Consider the following 18355-nt stretch of genomic DNA (forward strand, 5'->3'; position numbering starts at 1 on the left):
GAGAGTCAATAAATCTAAGGGAGGGGGAGATAAGGGGGGTTTGCCAGTTCAAACTCTTGTTGAACACACTGTGACATCAGACAAAAGGGAGCAGCCAGACGAAATCAAACCCCTCCCAAATCTCTCAGCTCCTCATGTTTCCACACTAACTTTAAAAAATGATAAAAAAATACTTGTAGTTGTCAAATTGCGTAAAAGCGTCACTGCCATTAGTTTGTTTTGGTCCTGGGAGTGCTGTCCCTTTAAAGCAGCAAGCCCCCTCAAAAACAAGCTCTCAAAAATATATATGTCACATTTTACGTTCAGTTCTCTTTAGAAATTGGATAATAAGCCTTTTTCAAATTGAGCTACTCCATGAGACACCTTCAATTCAGTAAGGTAAGTAAGGTACTTTATCTTCTGGCACTGGAAGGTGTCTTATGAAATAGCACCGTTTATTATACATGGCCCCAAACCCCAAGTACAGCATGAAAGGTACAGTTATCTTCATACATCGCCTATAGATTTCCAGCCTTTTTTTTTTTTTTTTTACCATGTGATGTAATGATGGTGTCTCTACTGGGACTGCATGTGCCAAAGGCAGCAATGTAATTACATTGAGGAGGTACGCGCTGTTCATTTTGTGACACCACTTAACGTGATGCGTATACAAACAATACCACAAAATAAGTTGGACACGTGATAAATGGGGGTGGCCTTTTTTTTTTTTTTTTTCCAAGGACCTAAATATATAGACTGCATGACAATTTCATATTTTCGCGACAGCTGCTTTAGGTGTGGCTGACTATTAAACTCCAGAAGGATGGATATATAATATTGTCACTAGCACGCTTTCTATTAAGTACTGTGTGAGACTATACTCTCTAAACCATTGGTTCCCAACCCCAGTCCACAAGGACTCATATCAGGCCAGGTTCTGAGGATATCCCTCCTTGAGCACATACGGGTTGATCAGTTGCTCAATCATTTTGATTGAGCCACCTGTGCTCAAGCAGAGAAATCCTCAGAATCTGTCCTGATATGAGTCCTTGAGGACTTGGGTTGGAAACTGGTGCTCTAAAGTATTCAGGGCTTCTACAAGACTGCATTGCGAGAGAATGGAGACTCACAATGTTACAAAAGTCCTACATAAATGTGACTGCTGACCATCTCTGCCAGACCCTTCAAATCCCCACTTCAGATCAGTAATACAACAGCTGCCATTCTGATGAGCAGAGAGTCCAACAGTGATTTCTGGTGAGTTTTATTTGCAGAAAATTCTTCAAACAGCAGAATGTCCCAAACATGGAAAAGTTTTCCAATTTGACACACCATTAAAAAAAAACTATCAACATGTTCTTTGCTCTATATCTGCCAGAATGTTATGGAGTGTATAAAATGGCACGGAAACAATGGGTTATAACTTATAAGATTTGTAAAAAGACATTCTTCAAAATAACAGCCCTTTAATTCTTGCAGCAGAAAACCTGTCACATTGTTCAGGAACTCGTGAAACCGGTCCACCCTAAGCCAGACTGACCTTGGCAACCGTCTCAATTTATGTTGAACTGGAGAGACCCAGTTAAAAATTCTTGGAGGGGTATGAAATACCACACAGTTCAGCTGGGCCTTGACGAAATATACAGTTTCCCAATAGCACAGGGTCATCCAAACTCCCTGGTCACGTTGATTTCTCTGCATGCTGCTTGCTCAGCAATACTGTTCTGTTTCCTAATTTGTCAATTTAACCAGAACAGGCAATTCACAATTTTCTCCTGCACAAGGGTAAGTCAACCTCTGTGGAACTATTCATATGTCACAGGCTGCAAGGATATAGTTCATAGAATAAAATCAAATAGATGATATCGCCTCCAGGGCTGAAGATTACAATTGTGAACAGCAATCCATTGCTCTGTTCTGTAAGAGGATATAATAAAAAGTTTGCTTCGACAGAATGCCTTTGCTCCAAACTGCTACCCAGACAGCTTTATTATTATTAATTATTCCTATTTCGTGGAATACTTTGTCTAAAAGATAAACAAACTGCATGGGAATGATCTCAGGCTTCCTAAACCTCAACTCCATACATGTCACCTCATCTGTGGTAAAATCTGAGCAGCATGTTGCTAATCTTATACATCCCCCAGAAGAAAGCCTTATCAGTGTTGGATGTGTGTTGTCGTTGGGGTATGAGCACCACCCAACATTTTGTTAATTCCAAATCTATATCTTTACCTACATTAATATTTGTTTATTTTTTTAAGATAGTGTCTGTTTTTTTTTCCCTTAGAGCATGAATATAGTGTAAACATTTCTAAAATGATATCACAAGAGTTTTGTACCATTGTGTTACACTTTTAGGATCTCTTGAAATCTGGTACCACTCCTTTTTTAAGCCACTTTTAACACCGGCTAAGATCTATTTACAAGAAAGTCATGGAAGGACGAACCAATGCTTGGGACAAAAACCTAACCTATGACCTGTCCATGCCAAGGTCAAAAATGCTGTTTGGCTATATTTTCATTTTATGGCTCAACATGGGTAAGGCTGCGCTTATAGTGCCTGCAACGGCGACGTCGCTCCAAAACAAAACAATTTACTCCGTCGCCAGTGCTTATAGAAAGCGCGATGGCGACAGGGCGACGGAGCGAACAAAAATTTGGAAGCGGGTTAAATTTGATTTTTCACAGACTGTCGCCACATGTGACTGTCTGTAAACCAATCAATGACTCTGTCGCTAGCGACTTCGCTGAAAGTTAAATTACAACGTTAGCGGGTGACGTCATCGGTCGCACTATAAGCGCGGCCTTAGCATGCAAATCATTTCTGCCCATAACTACTAAGTGGTGCTATTCCATAAGACACCATATTCGCTCTGAAAAAAGTGGCTTGTACAGCAAGAAAAACATATAAACAACACCATCACAAGTACAACTGTGTGTGCCATGACACATTTGCCACAGTTGCATGTGACTTTCTTTCCTTCAAGCTGTGCTGAGTGACAATGTAAAACAGCTACAACATGTAAAAGAATGCAATGTTTTCAACTAATAGCATTAGCAGCTAAAAATAACTAGCAGAGGGACAAGCATTTCTCCAGCACTCGGCCAAGCTGTTGCTATGTTTTTACTGGCTCCAGTTTTAGGTTCAGTGTTGTGCTGAATAATATGTAAAAGACAAACCTACAAGGAAAGTAATTTGGAACAGGCAGACTCACGAAGAGTCTGAGAACAACTAGATAAAGTCCAAGGGCAGTGGACCAAATGACTCACAATCATGGTTATTATAAGTACGTCTTAATGGTGCCGTGCCTTAGCAGCCCTGGCCATAAATGAAGCAATGTTAATGAACATGTTGACCAGTGTAAATATAGGACAGCAGAATGCAATGGGGAAGAGGTGCTTGCTGCACAATTCATGATTAGTTCTGCATAAACAAAAATGTAGCAAAGATCTTGGCACAAGTCACTCTAATGTTTTTGGATAAGTATTTGGCTTTCAATGAAGAGTAACAAAATGCCAGAGGAGAGGAGGTATTTACAAATTATATTGTAAGCTCTTCGGAGCAGGGACTCCTCTTCCGAAATGTTACTTTTATGACTGAAGCACTTATTTCCATGATCTGTTATTTGTATTATTTGTTATGTATATGAGTGTCACGTGTATTACTGCTGTGAAGCGCTGTATACATTAATGGCGCTATATAAATAAAGACATACATACAAAATATGGATTCTAGGTTAATGAGAATGGCTAAATGTTGTTAGCAAGAGCTCTAGTGAGTGTTTTGGAGAAAACCAATACAGTTTCCTAAATTTAGGGAGACGTTCTAGTAGCTATATTGGTCCTGAAAACACACAAAAAAAAAGCAGAGACTTTTGAGGTTCTGAGAGGACAGTACACTATACCCACAAAGAACTCTGCTGTTGGTCTATTACATGTCACATCATAACCCAAGACAAATCTAGGAGCAGCAAGTTATAATTATCCGACTGCCATATTACTGTAATCTTTGCCTTGTATTCTTACTAGCAAATGGCAGTTGGACAATGGATTTTTCGGGATGTTGTTCATCCCCATTATTTACAACATTGTAACCAAACATCTGTGAGCCTTTGCTATGGTTTACCTTTCACTAGGCTGAGTTACATTGGAACAAGCCAAAAAAAGCTTATGTGACATCGGAGACGTGACCATGTTGAAGAAATTTTTATTGAAACTCAAATTCATCATTTGATCTTTTTATTCACCTTCATGTATACAGTCTACAGATATCGTTGTGCATTTATAACTATTATAAATGCCTCATGACTGGGTATATATTACAGCATGGATGGAATCCCTAATGGAAAGTCTCCCTTTATTATCTGTATGGCAGATAATCTGGTGGTTAGTTACCCCAATAAACCCTCTACTTAATAAAAACGCTAAGGAGAAATGTTGTTGAATTCAACCAACTCATCTTCACTAATGCCAAAAGTTGATCACACGCTTAAAATGCATTAGGTTAACATCTACAAGCACAATTACTAATGCATCATCTGATAAGGATAATTTTGTCCACCTAACTTGCTTTCCTTACTTATCCTGAAACCGCAGACTTTTTTCCTGCATTTTCCAACACCTTTTGTGTCTCCTTATTTATTGCTATATATGCCAATAACACCAAATGAGCCCTGTACGTTTTAAGCAAATAAATACTAGCTTACCTTTCCGAACGAAAGTTCTGCCTCCCTATATTTTTAGAGCATGTGCTCTTCTGATCTTTCTTGTGCGAGACTCAGCGGGTGCTAAGATTGTTTAAAAACAATTGTTTTTTTTGTTTTTTACACAGTATTGAATCAGAGTAGAATGTGACTCCTTGTGGACATGGAAACATATTGGCCGCTATGTATCAAGATTCCTAAATGAGCAGCCTGAATCCATGTCAAATGTGAGACATTTTGTAATCAGATGTGATCCAGACTGCCGTTCCAAACCTCAATACTGGCTATTTTGTGGCACAGGTGGGTCATGAAGAAAGTACCTGATTTGTTACTCTTCATTTCACCTATTGCTCCACTGAAACAATCCCAAAATCTGATGCCGATACAATCAATGTAAAGAGTATTGTAGCATGATATATTTACACTTAGAGATAGTGTTGCAAATGTCTATGTAAGGGTAAATATACCAGCAGAAATCTTGATACATATCCCCCCAAATAATTGAAGAACATTATAATGTCCGTACAGCTCGCTAACAAGGGTTCAGTGTCCCACAAACGGTCTCCCACAAATCCATTGCTCTTTAGCTGTCTGAATTTGTGGATGATCATTATAATTTCAAATCACTGTTTTAACCTTTAATGGAAGATTTACAACGATTAGATCATCTACTGCATGGCTATTATCGCTGAGATAAGGGCACAAAAGTAGACTGAACTGGGTGATAAAGACCTGTTACATCAGACTGTATTGATAATTTAGCTTTTAGTGACATACATGCTTCAGGTCAACTGTGGTGATGACTCCTTTGTGTCTTCAATGTACAATATTTTTGTTAATGATATACGAGGCTAAGAAAACAGTGTGCTCTGTACACAATTGACGCACAGGATCAGCTATTCCAAGACACAAAAAGGAGCTACAGTTTGCAAAAAAGTCTTAGAAAACTTGCTTTATATTCTACTTGATTATTTTGTACTGCTAGCTTCTAGGATTGCTTATGTCCCATCTTCAGGCTTTTGAAGATGAAGCTTTGAAACGTCTTAATAAAAAGGTATGAATGCCCAACCAAAGCGGTTCTTTTTTTCTTCATAAACTGTTTGCAAATCGTTATTTTCAAAATGACTGGCATTGTGAGATCTTAAAAAAAAAAGAAATAAGCTTACCTGGGAGGTCTAAAGAATCCTCGCCAGGAAAAGCCGTCATCGGTTCTATGAGAAGGAGAGAAAAAGAAAATACATTCCATTTTTAAATTAAGTTTACAATTAATTCCGGACTGTTAACATGTTGAATTTCTTGGTATTCTCAACACATGGGACACATGCAACTGCTGTCCTTCCTACTAATAAGTACATATTATGGACACCAGAATCCCAAGTGGAAAGTGGGTTTGGATGCTGATGCTGTGATGCTGATGATGATGAATGCCACAATAATGTCATCCCAATCATATGACATCACTAACCTGTTTTTTTGTTTTTGTTTTTTTTTAAACAATTTTCCTACATCTAAATTAGGTGCTGGCAATTTCCTGGTTAATAACCAAGCTTTATCTTATATATAATATGTCATAACTCAGATTAAAAATAGAATGGATATAGTAGATGGTTGAATCACTGGCCTAGTCGATAATAATGACGCTTCTAGCACTGAAAATACTTATTGGATTCCTATCCAAAAATGAGATCTATCATTTGAAGTCTCACTGATGAACCAATCCACTGTAATATTAGAAACGGTCAGTGGTATTGTGCTCTGTCTAGAATTCATACCGACATATTTCCATATCCTAAAGAGCATGGCCAGAAAAACATCATGACAAAAGGGCTTTTATAACTCATACAAGAAGCACTGCACTAGGTCACATTAGTGTGTTAATTTCAAATGCAATCAGGAACCTCCCATAGGAATCATTACAGTTCATGTATTATGCAATGTCAATGCTGGGGCTTGTGTGCAAGAAATGTGTATTGATTGGCTGAGTTATTAACTGTTCAGACCATACTCTATCAGGTACAAGGAGGAACCCCGAGCTATGTTTAATCTTAAACTGGAACAAAACAATAATGATCTCATCACTGGTGGTTATAATGAATTAAACAAGTAACCTGTTGTATGAACCACTACTGTGGGAAACAGTTCTTGGCAATGTGTATATAATGCGTATGCAATAACGTTAAGGATTAATTGGCCAAGACCTCTCCACATGTTTATTAGTTAATAATTGAGAATAGGAATCTCATCTGTATGTCTCAATTAGGGAAGATCACCCATTTTTAGCATGTAGATGATTTTATTTGGCAAGATAAAGCTAAAGGGCTGTGGTCCCTAGCCTGTGAAGTTCCACTCATTAGAATTCAGTTTCCCTGTTGCCAGAATCAATGGCCATTCAATTGAGCATCCCTCACTGGAGTCCCCATTATTCCAATAAAATTTAATTTTCTGGTCCAGATTGCCCAAATCCCACTTATCTGAATCGCTGGATCTTGACAGCGAATTCACAGGAGGAATATCATGAAAATATTGCACCAGTTCTAAAATTAATCTTGTGTTGCATTTGTTTTTTCTATTGAAAACAGTGAAGAGTTTCAATGAGAAATCTAGGAATAAGAGGGAGCATTTTGCAGGGTATGTATGATGGCCAAAGTATCATGGTATATGGGGCATAGGGTAACATTACTCTTATTTTCACACCAAGAGTTACACACTTCTAATTCCACTTTCTTTAAACAGAATAAGCGGTTAGATGGCCGTAGACATACAAATTAGTTAATTAGCTTCCAAAATTGCTTTTACACAGCAAGCCCCTCCTGAGTGGTATTTTGTTTGTGGCAACACTGAAAGACTGCAATAGATCTTTGCTGAATCCCCCTGTGGTGTCTTAGGCCATATATAGACAACTAAAGGTAAGGCTACAGAGATTTAGACTGACACAAGATAATATCAGCACTGTAATTGGTATTATAGAATGACGTATGCAAATAACTCAATCTTTCCCAATATTTCTCCATAGCCATATTCAGTGATTTTTTTCCCTATCATTCTGCCAACATGCTAATCCCTTCTCTGCCAGAGGGACCTACTGCCGTTTCATCTCACAAAGTATTATAGGTCGAATCTGGCAGGGAAGGGTTAAAAAGGTTTCCTCTGAGACCATCAATCCTTCCATGCGTATAACACTGAGTGTCAGGTGGTGTGTGCCCCTTGAGATGGGTTGTTATATAAAAAGTGAACATGGTTGAGAAGTTAATGATGATACACTGACATTTTTCAATTTCTTGTTTGTTCCTGGCCTAATGATGCGTTCTCCTCAGCCACTCCAGAACATCTCCCTAGATACTGCACATACTAACTCTGATTGCGCTGCAACCTTACTGCTGAACTGGGTAGTATGTGAAGGCTTTTAAAGACCTGCATCTATTTATAGTCCCAAGACTGATTGTAAACATTGGAAAATATGTTCACTTCCAAGGCAAACCATACAGTCTCTTTTTTCCCCCTACTATTTAAATGTACTCAGATATACCTCCTGCTTGGGCCGACATTAGAATCATGAGATCCTACCTGGGAGCACCCCTCAGTTCCTGAGAAAATACACTATTAAAAACAAATCAAGTACTTGCCCTTATTTAAGATGGTCACTGGACCACTTCCTGCCTGCAAGTCAAAAAGTAACAATGATTTGATAATGAGTCACTGTTACTGATTGGTTTGCTGTCAGGATAGTAGCAACCATCTTGTCACCTCCCATGATGGACAAAGTTTGGGAGGGCAGTAGCCAATTCAATAACAAATGACTTCCCATCCCTATCAGCCACACAATCTGGTTGAGTAAAGGACAGTTTGAAGATCACTTACCCATACAGTGTTCCAGGGGTATGTCAGTAGCTATTTCAATATCGTCCACAGCTATCTCTCCTGATTGCCCTTCTCCAACAATCCCCTCAACGACAACCTGTCGACAAAGTGCAAAGACAACAAGGTGACTGATGATCATAACTTAACGAATGCAAGGTTACAAAAACACGTGGCACAATGTCACTGCAACACTGCAACAAAATAAGACAATCCTGGTTTCCAAAGACTCTGCATCTCCCCACCACATTTGGGGATACTCATAATATTCTTATAAAGGAAAGAAAAATCCATCCATCCATCTACCTATCTACCTACCTATGTGAGAGTGTGGGTGATAGAGTGAGAGAGGGAGAGAGTCTTTTTCAAGCTCATTTGAGAACCAAAATGTTGACCTAGTAATAAACTTTTTGCAATTTTGCATAAGTCCTGGTGTGTCTGCTATTACTTTCTATTACATCCAATTACTTGGCAGCTAAAGCACTTGGGTAGTACACCATTTTTAGTGGAGTGCCATTAAAATCAATTATTATATATTATATATGATCCCCTGATGAAATCACCGTTAGTGTGAAGAAACGCGTTGGGAAGTTTAGTGTGAGCTACTGACAGTTTTTGGTATACTCATTCACACTTATTCTGCTGGGACTCTACGAACGTTGCTATACATTGGCGAACCTTTGCCCCTTCATTTTTTCCTCCACCGGGTCACAATACCATCTCCTCCCATCCGGAGTTGCTGTGTGAGTGGTGGACTTCCGGGTTACATCGGGAGAGGTTGTGCAATCTCTGAAACCCCTGCTGGACGGTGGCTCAGAGGAGCTGGGACTTCACGGAGGAAAGGAGTGGCGTGTGAGCAGAGCAGCATCTTCGTGCAGTTGGCGAATGAGTATACTCATTACATGCTTTTATTTCACATTTGTTTGTGAGTTTAAATTTGTTGGACTTAACATTGGTATTAAAAGTGTATTTTTCATATTACACTAGGATCGGGCGCTTTCTTTCTTGTCGTTATATATATATATATATATATATATATATATATATATATATATATGTGTATATATATATATATCGCACATGGAACTATTACTGTATGCTCATTTGCATGTCTTAGGCAGGTCTGCCACCCCGACTTTCACCATTATCACCCAGCACACAGCACTTCCACTACAGCAAGGGATTCTGGGTAATCACATGCAAATGAGCACACAGTGCCACCTTTTGCTTCAAAAACTGTTCTCTCCTCTCAAACACAATACATAGCTAGTGTTTGGCTCGGGGTCAGTGTGCTGGCTGCTATATTAAATATAATTCTACAGCAACTGCACTATCTACATATTTCCTATATTCCAACTCCAGTTGTGTGTGTGTTCATTGAAACTGTGTTGCTGCTGCTAGCTATGTGGCAAGAATTACTAAAGGAAGCCTGCAACACATTATTAGATGAAGGTCCCTCTGGCAGTGAAGAGACTAAACAATTAGAATTTAAATTGCAATTAATTTATTTTCAACACCAAGGCATCAACTAATTCTGCTTAATTGTATGTTACTGATTAATACAGTTGCTGCTTCTTTAATAATCAGTCCCCTCTTCTCTGCCTTTAAAGGAACAAGACAAAAAAAAGTAAGAATGTGCCTTTTAATTGTATTTTTTTAAGTTATGCCTTCTAAAATGGTACTTTAAATAAGAACCTCTGTACTTAAACCTTGAGGGCCAGCAAGAACTGAATGTGCTGCCTCCTGACAGGGGTCAATTAGCTGCCAAAAAGGCTGGCTACAGTTGTTTTGCTGCCAGCATCCTTTGCATACCTCAAATGTTTACTTAATGTTTGCTGGCAGCGGTGCTTGGGTGCAAATGTAATTCTTATAGTTGGGTGATCCTTTTTTCCCAGTGAAAAACCGGGACAACTGTCGAGGCCCACACCGATTGTGCATGCGTCTCTGACAAAAGCCGATTGCGCATGCGCGGCCGGCAAGAGCCGATCTCTCAAGTGCCGAATCGGTTCTTGCAGGCCGCGCGTGTGCAATCGGCTCTTTGCGGCAGTGCATTCACGATCGGTGAAAAAATATATTTTGGCACTTTTTTTTTTTTTTTAAGTTGTCGGGACACCAGGACACAATCCCAAAAACCGGGACATCCTCGGAAAAAATCGTTGCCATGGTGATGCGTTGCCCGAAGATGTCGGAGACAAGGTAAGTAAGTTACAGAGGTCTCGCGCGCGATCCCCGGCATTTAATTTAAATGCTTTGGGGAAGAGCGCGGGACCTCTGTAAGTCCCGCTCCCCCCCCCTGAAAATCTCACACACCCCAGTTTCCGCACCTCTGCTCTACATCTTTAAGGAAACACATTTCAGAATAAAAAGGGACTGTGTATCTATGAAAAGCCTGCTTGATTGTGATAAAATATTGGTAAAAGCATAGTTTTAATCCTTAAGATCTTCGACTGAGCCACCTGTGCTGAAGCCTGGATATCTTGAAAACCTGACCTGTTGGGGGATCTTGAGGACTGGACTTGAGCAGCCCTGGTCTATACCATCCACAACATCCTTTTCGGCTCATCAGCAGTGTGTAAACATGAGTGTATTTCGCAAGCATCAAATTGTGTCACCTCTGCAGATATTATCATTCTGAGTATGGACTTGCAAATGGGCGTAGTTACAATGAAACTTTTTAGCATCCTCTTCAAGCTGTACATTAAGCGTAGGCCAAATTTAAAGAGGCAGTTCCCCGTGCATGTTTGTTTTCCATTTTGTAGAGATTTTAGTCCCCATACTGTACAGTAGGGTGTCTGCTTTCACCTCTCTAGTTTGAAACTGTATTGTATTCCTGATAAATCAGTCCAAAAGCTAAATTTGGATGTTTCCTCTCAGTGACATGTAGACTACAAAGAACTGAAAAGATTGAGATGAGACAATTTTGCTGATAAGACTCTTTGATGTCTGTATGGAAAACAGCTTGGTGCTGCCTGGTGCATACCTGCCAACCTTAACAAAAAAAAAACACACAATTTGAAAGATAAAATATACAGTCTCCCTATATATAGTAAAACATCACATTGTGAGACTGCTGATTGTGTAGAAAACATGAGAAGAAACAGCAGGAGTTGCCATGTGAACAGTCACTACTGCAGGCTTTGGACCCTTTTAAATAAAAGCTCAGAGCTGCGTAATACGGCAGGTATAAGCTTATAGGGGTCTATGTTCAAATGGGTAAGAATTAAAGGTGACACTGTTTGCTCATTTGCATGTTATTTCCCAGAATCCCTTGCTGCAGTGGAAGCACTGAATTCTTGACGATAATGGTGAAAAGCAGGGTTGAAGACCTGTTTTGAGACATGTGAATGTGCTCACAAGTGATATTTTTAAATAATAAAAATAAAATCATATCAAAATCCACTACGAAAAAAAAAGATATATGTTTGGCAATCTAATTACAGAGCAACTCATGGAGCTCACTTAAAAAAAAATAGATCATACAAGGGAGAACTGCATCTTTACAGACGTACTCTGATCCATTTCCACCTCTAACACTGAAATCCTGTATTCTCCAGGGTCACAAGTGCATAGTGACACTCTGTGTCGCTACACACTGTAAATATGTAAAGGATGGAGGAACTGTTGCTTTAAAAAAAAACGGTTTTATATCCAGCATTGGCATCATATCACAAAAAAACCAGCCCGTTCCCACACGCTAGGTATTTATTCATGTACCGTTCAAAGGACGCCTGTCTTTATTCCACCAACGCTGCCTGTTTGTGCTGATGTGTCATTTCTATTAGATTACAATCACACTTGAAACACTGATCTGATACCTACATGTCTAAACTACAGGGAGTGGAGAACATTTTTTTTTTTAGCGAGACAAGACTTCAACATTCTGCCGAATACATCAAAAGCTAATGCCATCCACAAAGACCCAAGCACTACCATAGATCAGTGCCTCCTGAATAACAAGCAGCGTACCATTTAGTTGCTATAACAACACGAAAAACAGAATGAAAACAACCCTGCTTAACTGAAGTCCCCGATGGGAGCCATCCAGATTCTCCTGTAATATTAAAATCAACACTATAAATCCTCTTAATACAAATCTCCTATTGCCAGAACTGTCCCCTTAATTCAAATATTTCTGTGAGCCGAGTTCTCTGTTATATCCCTGGTGTCTATTTGTTAACCCTATGATACATGCACATTGCAGAGTGTTGAAGATTTCTTATTCCGTCCAATGGCATCAAATTGGAGGAACTTCCTATTTGAGTGCAATTTGGAGCAAGTACAGATCTAGACGTGGCAGCACTACCACCTGTTCAGCTGGTTCGGCTGCACCAGGACTCTTAGGGGTCCATCCTCTCATGCGCCGGAATGCTGTTCCAGCACCTATTTTAGCTGCTGAAATGGTGTTCTGGACGTACTACGGGGCCCTACCTGTGGAGCTGGGTCCATTCGTGCCCTTCAAGAGGGGGCCGGTCCTAACACGGAAGTTAGGCCCACTGGATGTCGGGCCCAACCTCCGCGGTCGGCCGCCTGGTCCCCCAATAGACTTGTTCGGCCTCTGTGATGTAGCCAGTGTTATTGCACCTGCTCCTATCACAGAACGTCGCTTTAGAGTGCAGAATATATCAATGATAACGCAAAATATCACAGGGCATCCCAGCATAGCGCGCCCACGGGTGCAGTTACTCCTGCTCCATGTGTAGTTGCGATGTGAATGAATGGTAACGCTGAGAGACACGACAGCCAAAGAGTTCACTGGGAGTGCAGGATGATTCTCACTTGCTGTTAACGTCTACGAGTTTTCCCACCTAGTGTTGTCCCTTACCTGGTACTCTCTTTCATAGCTGGGAAGGATGATCCTGCCTTCTCTCCATTCACGCCCATGCTCCTCTCTCATCGACCACAGCAGTTTGTTCTCCTGGCTTGATTTCCTCAGCACCTGCAGAGTTCCACCGCTGCTTCCCGTGGCCTGATACCTGAACACCATGCACAGGGCGTTTCTGGGCAGGTAGATCTTGGGGCTCAGTAAGCGAGCACGCTGCCCCTGTCTTCTCCCGCTGCTGGGCAGCCTCAAGTAATTTCTGCTGTCAGCTGTGTATAGTGAAACAACAGTGAGTGGTTAATCCATGCGTCTTGTTCTACTGTATACCAATACAGAATCAAAAGGCACTAATGACAGTCATAGATTTAATGGGCCATGGGCCATATTTACTAAGCAGTGCTAAGCCATAAGGCACCTCACGGCTGATGCACATAACAATGCCTGTAAATCTTGGTGACTGATGACTTTCAAAAGTCTAGCAAGTATTTTAAATGATTCCTTATCATTTACAGCTGGGACACTAAAGTGTGGTTTATCCTTTTTATTTCAGACCAATGGAAAATGAATTGAAAATAATGCCCGCCCCCTCTGTGTCGCAGGAGCGACTGGGAATGTGTAAGGATGCTTACAAAACAAATATTTAAGATAAGGGAATTCAAAGTAACTTCTGGTTCTTAATTTACAGTTTATACAATCAGGATGCAAGACCAATGTCACAAATGCACTTTTGTTTAAAAAAGCAAGATTTAACCCATGAAATATGTCACTGCCGTTATACACACACTCATATGTTCTTATTAGTGACCGGGTCACTATTTCTGCATGGCGCAGAGGTTAGAACTCCGACCCCTGCAAGCTGTAAACACTTAAACTTGAACTCTCAGATTGGAACAGATAATGCTTTTGAGGTCAAATACATATTTTTGGTTGCTGGGAAGTCTAAAACCACAACTTCTTTTCAAAAATACCTCTCAAGGTCAAAACAATGGAACAAATTACACTGTGGAAAAAATGGAATTCACACCCCTCCTGTTACCCCCCCCCCCCCCCAAATGGCAACTACACTACATTACAATCCCATTTCATAGCAAATACCTTATAATATTACAACATACACATTATCTCACTTCTTATACTGATTTTAGACATGATATATATCTATTAAAGGACAGTATGTTTGCATGTGCTGAAACATCTCGGTGTAAACCAGGTTAGTGCTGATAAAACACTACTACTTTTTCATACCGTTCAACTAATCACAGCTATTTCTCTTTGTCCTGGGCTGTTGTTGTTCATTGTTCATTAACTAGAAAGACCACCCAGAACCAAAGGATCTCTGTCCCCATTCTCATGTCTGGATTTTAATAGCGAGTTGTACACTTTGAAGGGAAATCAGGAGGCGGTAATCAGAAACAATATGAAAAGACCTGAGGGTTTGTAGAAAGGACAAGGCGGGCATTCTGGTTTGTTAAAGATCTTAACAATAAGACCTTTTTTTCCCCTAAAACACCCCTCCTTAGCGTCTCATCCTATTTTGACTCCTCCTCTTAACCCTTTGGGTACGCCAAGATGAGGTTGTCAAAATGAGGTTTGTTTTTCCAGCGTAGATTGCGTCCTGCGTTTCCATGGCCTGCAGGATGCGATCTGCCCTGTGAGGAAATGCCAAAGGGGGATGCCTCCTCTTCCTGTAAAATGGCCGCCACCACACTGTTTCGCAGGGGCCGAGGGTTAAAGCAGCAGTTCGCCATTTGGTGTTGCATTTTATTTATGTTACCTAATTTAAGAGATTATGTATTGCCCTTTCCAATGCAGTTTTTAGTTACATTTGATGCTTCATTCCAGAGAGATGAGCTTTTAAAATATTAAGTGTCCGGGAGGTTAAAATGGAGCTCTTCCCAGAGTGAAGTGCAGTCTTAGGCCCAAATCCACAGTGCTCCATTACGTCAGGCCTCATAACGTCGTGTTATTAAAATCAGTAATGGAATCCAAAAAGCTAAATATATGCAAAAACCACGGTCACTAGTTATCTCATTAGCATAGGCTAACGCCATGTTAGGTTAGCACTGCCTTGCGTTAGCTTCCAACAACATGGTCTTAAGCCCAGTGGCAGATTTTCCACTAGGCCCGGGCACCAAAAATGTCCGCCCCATATACATTTGCTGCGCTCTCGGGTCTATCGGACTTAGCTGTAGTGGCCGCCTCCTTGCTGCCGCCCTCCTTCTGAACCGCAGCGCCAAATGATGTTATGACGTTGCGTTACCATGGTAACACGACACCATGCGACGTCACGTTGGTGATGTACACGGCGTCATTAGACGCTGCAATTAAGGAGGAGGGCGGCAGCGAGGAGGCGGCCGCCACAACTAAGTGCCATGGGGCGGCGGATTTTGAAATCCGCTGCTGCTTAAGCCTGTCTTACCCAAAGGTGGCGATACTTCCATGCAGACCCTGAATAGGTGTTTAATTAAAGAACAGGAGACCAGAGAGGAAAAGAACCCTGTAAATAACAAATCATAGTTAAATCATACCTATCTGTGGTCTTACACCAGGCCTGCTCAACATACGGCCCGCCGGGACTCCCTGTGCGGCTCGCGACGACCCCCTCAACCCCCTCCCCTTTCAGGGAAGGAGCGCGCTCCAGCTGTGTGACACGCTCCCCCTCCCCAGCACAAGGCTGACGCGCTCCCCCCCTGCACAAGGCTGACGCGCTCCCCTCCCCCCTGCACAGGGCTGACGCGTTTCCCCCCACCCCCTAGCCCGCTCCAGGCAGGTGTGATGCGCTCCCCAGCCCCAGCCCACTCCAGTACCAGAAGTTGACACGCTGCCGCTTCTTCTGCTGCCACCACGATCAGGTAGGCATGGGGGGGGGGGGGGCTGCTGAAGGGTGCTGGGGGAGAGAGGAAGAGTGCTGGGGGAGAGCTGAAGAGTGCTGGGGGGAGATGATGAAGGGTGCTAGGGGGAGAGCTGAAGGGTGCAGGGGGAGATGAAGGATGCTGGGGGGAGAGCTGAAGGGTGCTGGGGGAGATGAAGGATGCTGGGGGAGAGCTGAATGGGTCTGGGGGGAGAGCCGAAGGTTGCTGGGGGAGAGCTGAAGGGTGTTGGGGGAGAGCTGAAGGGTGTTGGGGGAGAGCTGAAGGGTGCTGGGGGAGAGCTGAAGGGTGCTGGGGGGAGATGATGAAGGGTGCTGGGGGGAGATGATGAAGGGTGCTGGGGGGAGATGATGAAGGGTGCTGGGGGGACATGATGAAGGGTGCTGGGGGGACATGATGAAGGGTGCTGGGGTGACATGATGAAGGGTGCTGGGGGGACATGATGAAGGGTGCTGGGGGGAGATGATATGATGTTTTGTGCATTTTTTAGTATGTCTGCGGTCTCACCAAATAAACCCCATTTTATTGAACAATGTTGTCCTGCCTAGTGGATTGATCCAAGGTATAAAGGTGTTAAAAATGCTGGTCTTCCGTGACAGGCTTTTAAAAAAAGAAATGTATAATTTTTAATAATAAATGCTGTTTTACCCGTGCGGCCCAAATCTGTTTTCCTTGGAGCATTTCGGCCCTTCTCACTTTACAATTTGTGCAGGCCTGTCTTACACTAATCCAGACCATGTGAAAGACCTATTTCAGGGTCTGGATGTGAGTAACGCCAAGTTTAGCTAATGTAATGTAATCTGGGAAACAAAATCGTTTGTACTCCAAAAAGAAAATTCACTTAGGTGCACACTATGTATATATATATAAAATTTAACTTTTAATAGGTGTACTTAAAACATATATTACCATAACACTAAATGTAATAAACCTTAAAAATAGATTAAATAATATGCACACATGCACCAGAGTTAGCCTCACATATATATAAATTCCAGTATATAATTATAACTGAAACCTAGGAGGCTAAACAAGGTGCAACCAGGTGAGGTGAGTCAAAATACCCATCAATTACAATCACCAGCACAGTAGGTATACAGCCAAGACACTTATTATGTCATCAGCCCCTGTTATGGGGTTGTTTTTAATATAGTGCTCTAGTATCCCTGCTGCAGCAACTGATTCTGCACTCACTGTGTTGGTGAATGCAAGTGTGGGTCAATTCATTTTCACGAGTATAGCCAATACATAACAACAGTATAGTTGGCAGAGCTGGCTCTATTTGATACCATTAATACTATCTATGGATATATTGTAGCCGCATGTCTGCCACAGTGTCTTGGCTGTATACCTACTGTGCTGGTGATTGTAATTGATGGGTATTTTGACCTTACCTGGTTGCACCTTGTTTAGCCTCCTAGGTTTCAGTTATAATTATATACTGGAATTTATATATATGTGAGGCTAACTCTGGTGCATGTGTGCATATTATTTAATCTATTTTTAAGGTTTATTACATTTAGTGTTACGGTAATATATGCTTTAAGTACACCTATTAAAAGTTACATTTTATATATATACATAGTGTGCACCTAAGTGAATTTTCTTTTTGGAGTACAAACGATTTTGTGCTCCTTTGTTTCCCTGATTCACTCCAATTCACAGTCGCACCTATTGTTCCCTACAATTATCGATATATTTATTATGCATTTACATCACAATTAGTATAATTTAGTTGATCACTCCCTATCCCTCCCCCCTTTCTTTGCTGTAATGTAATCTAACTAATGTAACGTTAAATCTGTGTGTTAGCTATAACGGAGCTCTGTGGATATACCTTGTTCGAGGGAATGCCTCTTTTTCATGATTATCACTAACATCCTTTATATCAACACAATGGCTCGTTATGGCTGAAAACAGCACTTAACACTGTGTTATTGAGCTTCAAAGATACCCATTAGACTTAACAATGCGTTAACTTAAATTAGCGCATCGTTAAGTCAATAGCGGATTTCTGTGGTTCTGGTTCTTAATGATGCTATAGTCATTTTCAGTGGTTGACAAATCACCAAAAAATCTACTCGCCACACAAAAAAATCTACTCGCCACCTAGTACCAAACGTGTG

At 41.2% G+C, this 18355-nt stretch overlaps 1 protein-coding gene across 2 annotated transcripts in view; it reads right to left on the bottom strand.

Moving 5' to 3' along the window:
* NRP2 (neuropilin 2) overlaps window positions 1–18355 on the bottom strand; it is a 115312-nt gene that overhangs the window by 15317 nt on the left and 81640 nt on the right. For both annotated transcript variants that reach the window (XM_075608546.1, XM_075608548.1), the window contains exons 13-15: window positions 13363–13628; window positions 8544–8640; window positions 5852–5896 (exon numbers count right to left, since the gene is read on the bottom strand). In XM_075608546.1, coding sequence (XP_075464661.1) covers window positions 5852–5896; window positions 8544–8640; window positions 13363–13628 — 408 coding nt within the window. The remainder of the gene's footprint in view (window positions 1–5851; window positions 5897–8543; window positions 8641–13362; window positions 13629–18355) is intronic.

Source organism: Ascaphus truei, chromosome 7, assembly GCF_040206685.1.
Source record: "Ascaphus truei isolate aAscTru1 chromosome 7, aAscTru1.hap1, whole genome shotgun sequence".
Lineage (NCBI taxonomy): Eukaryota > Metazoa > Chordata > Amphibia > Anura > Ascaphidae > Ascaphus > Ascaphus truei.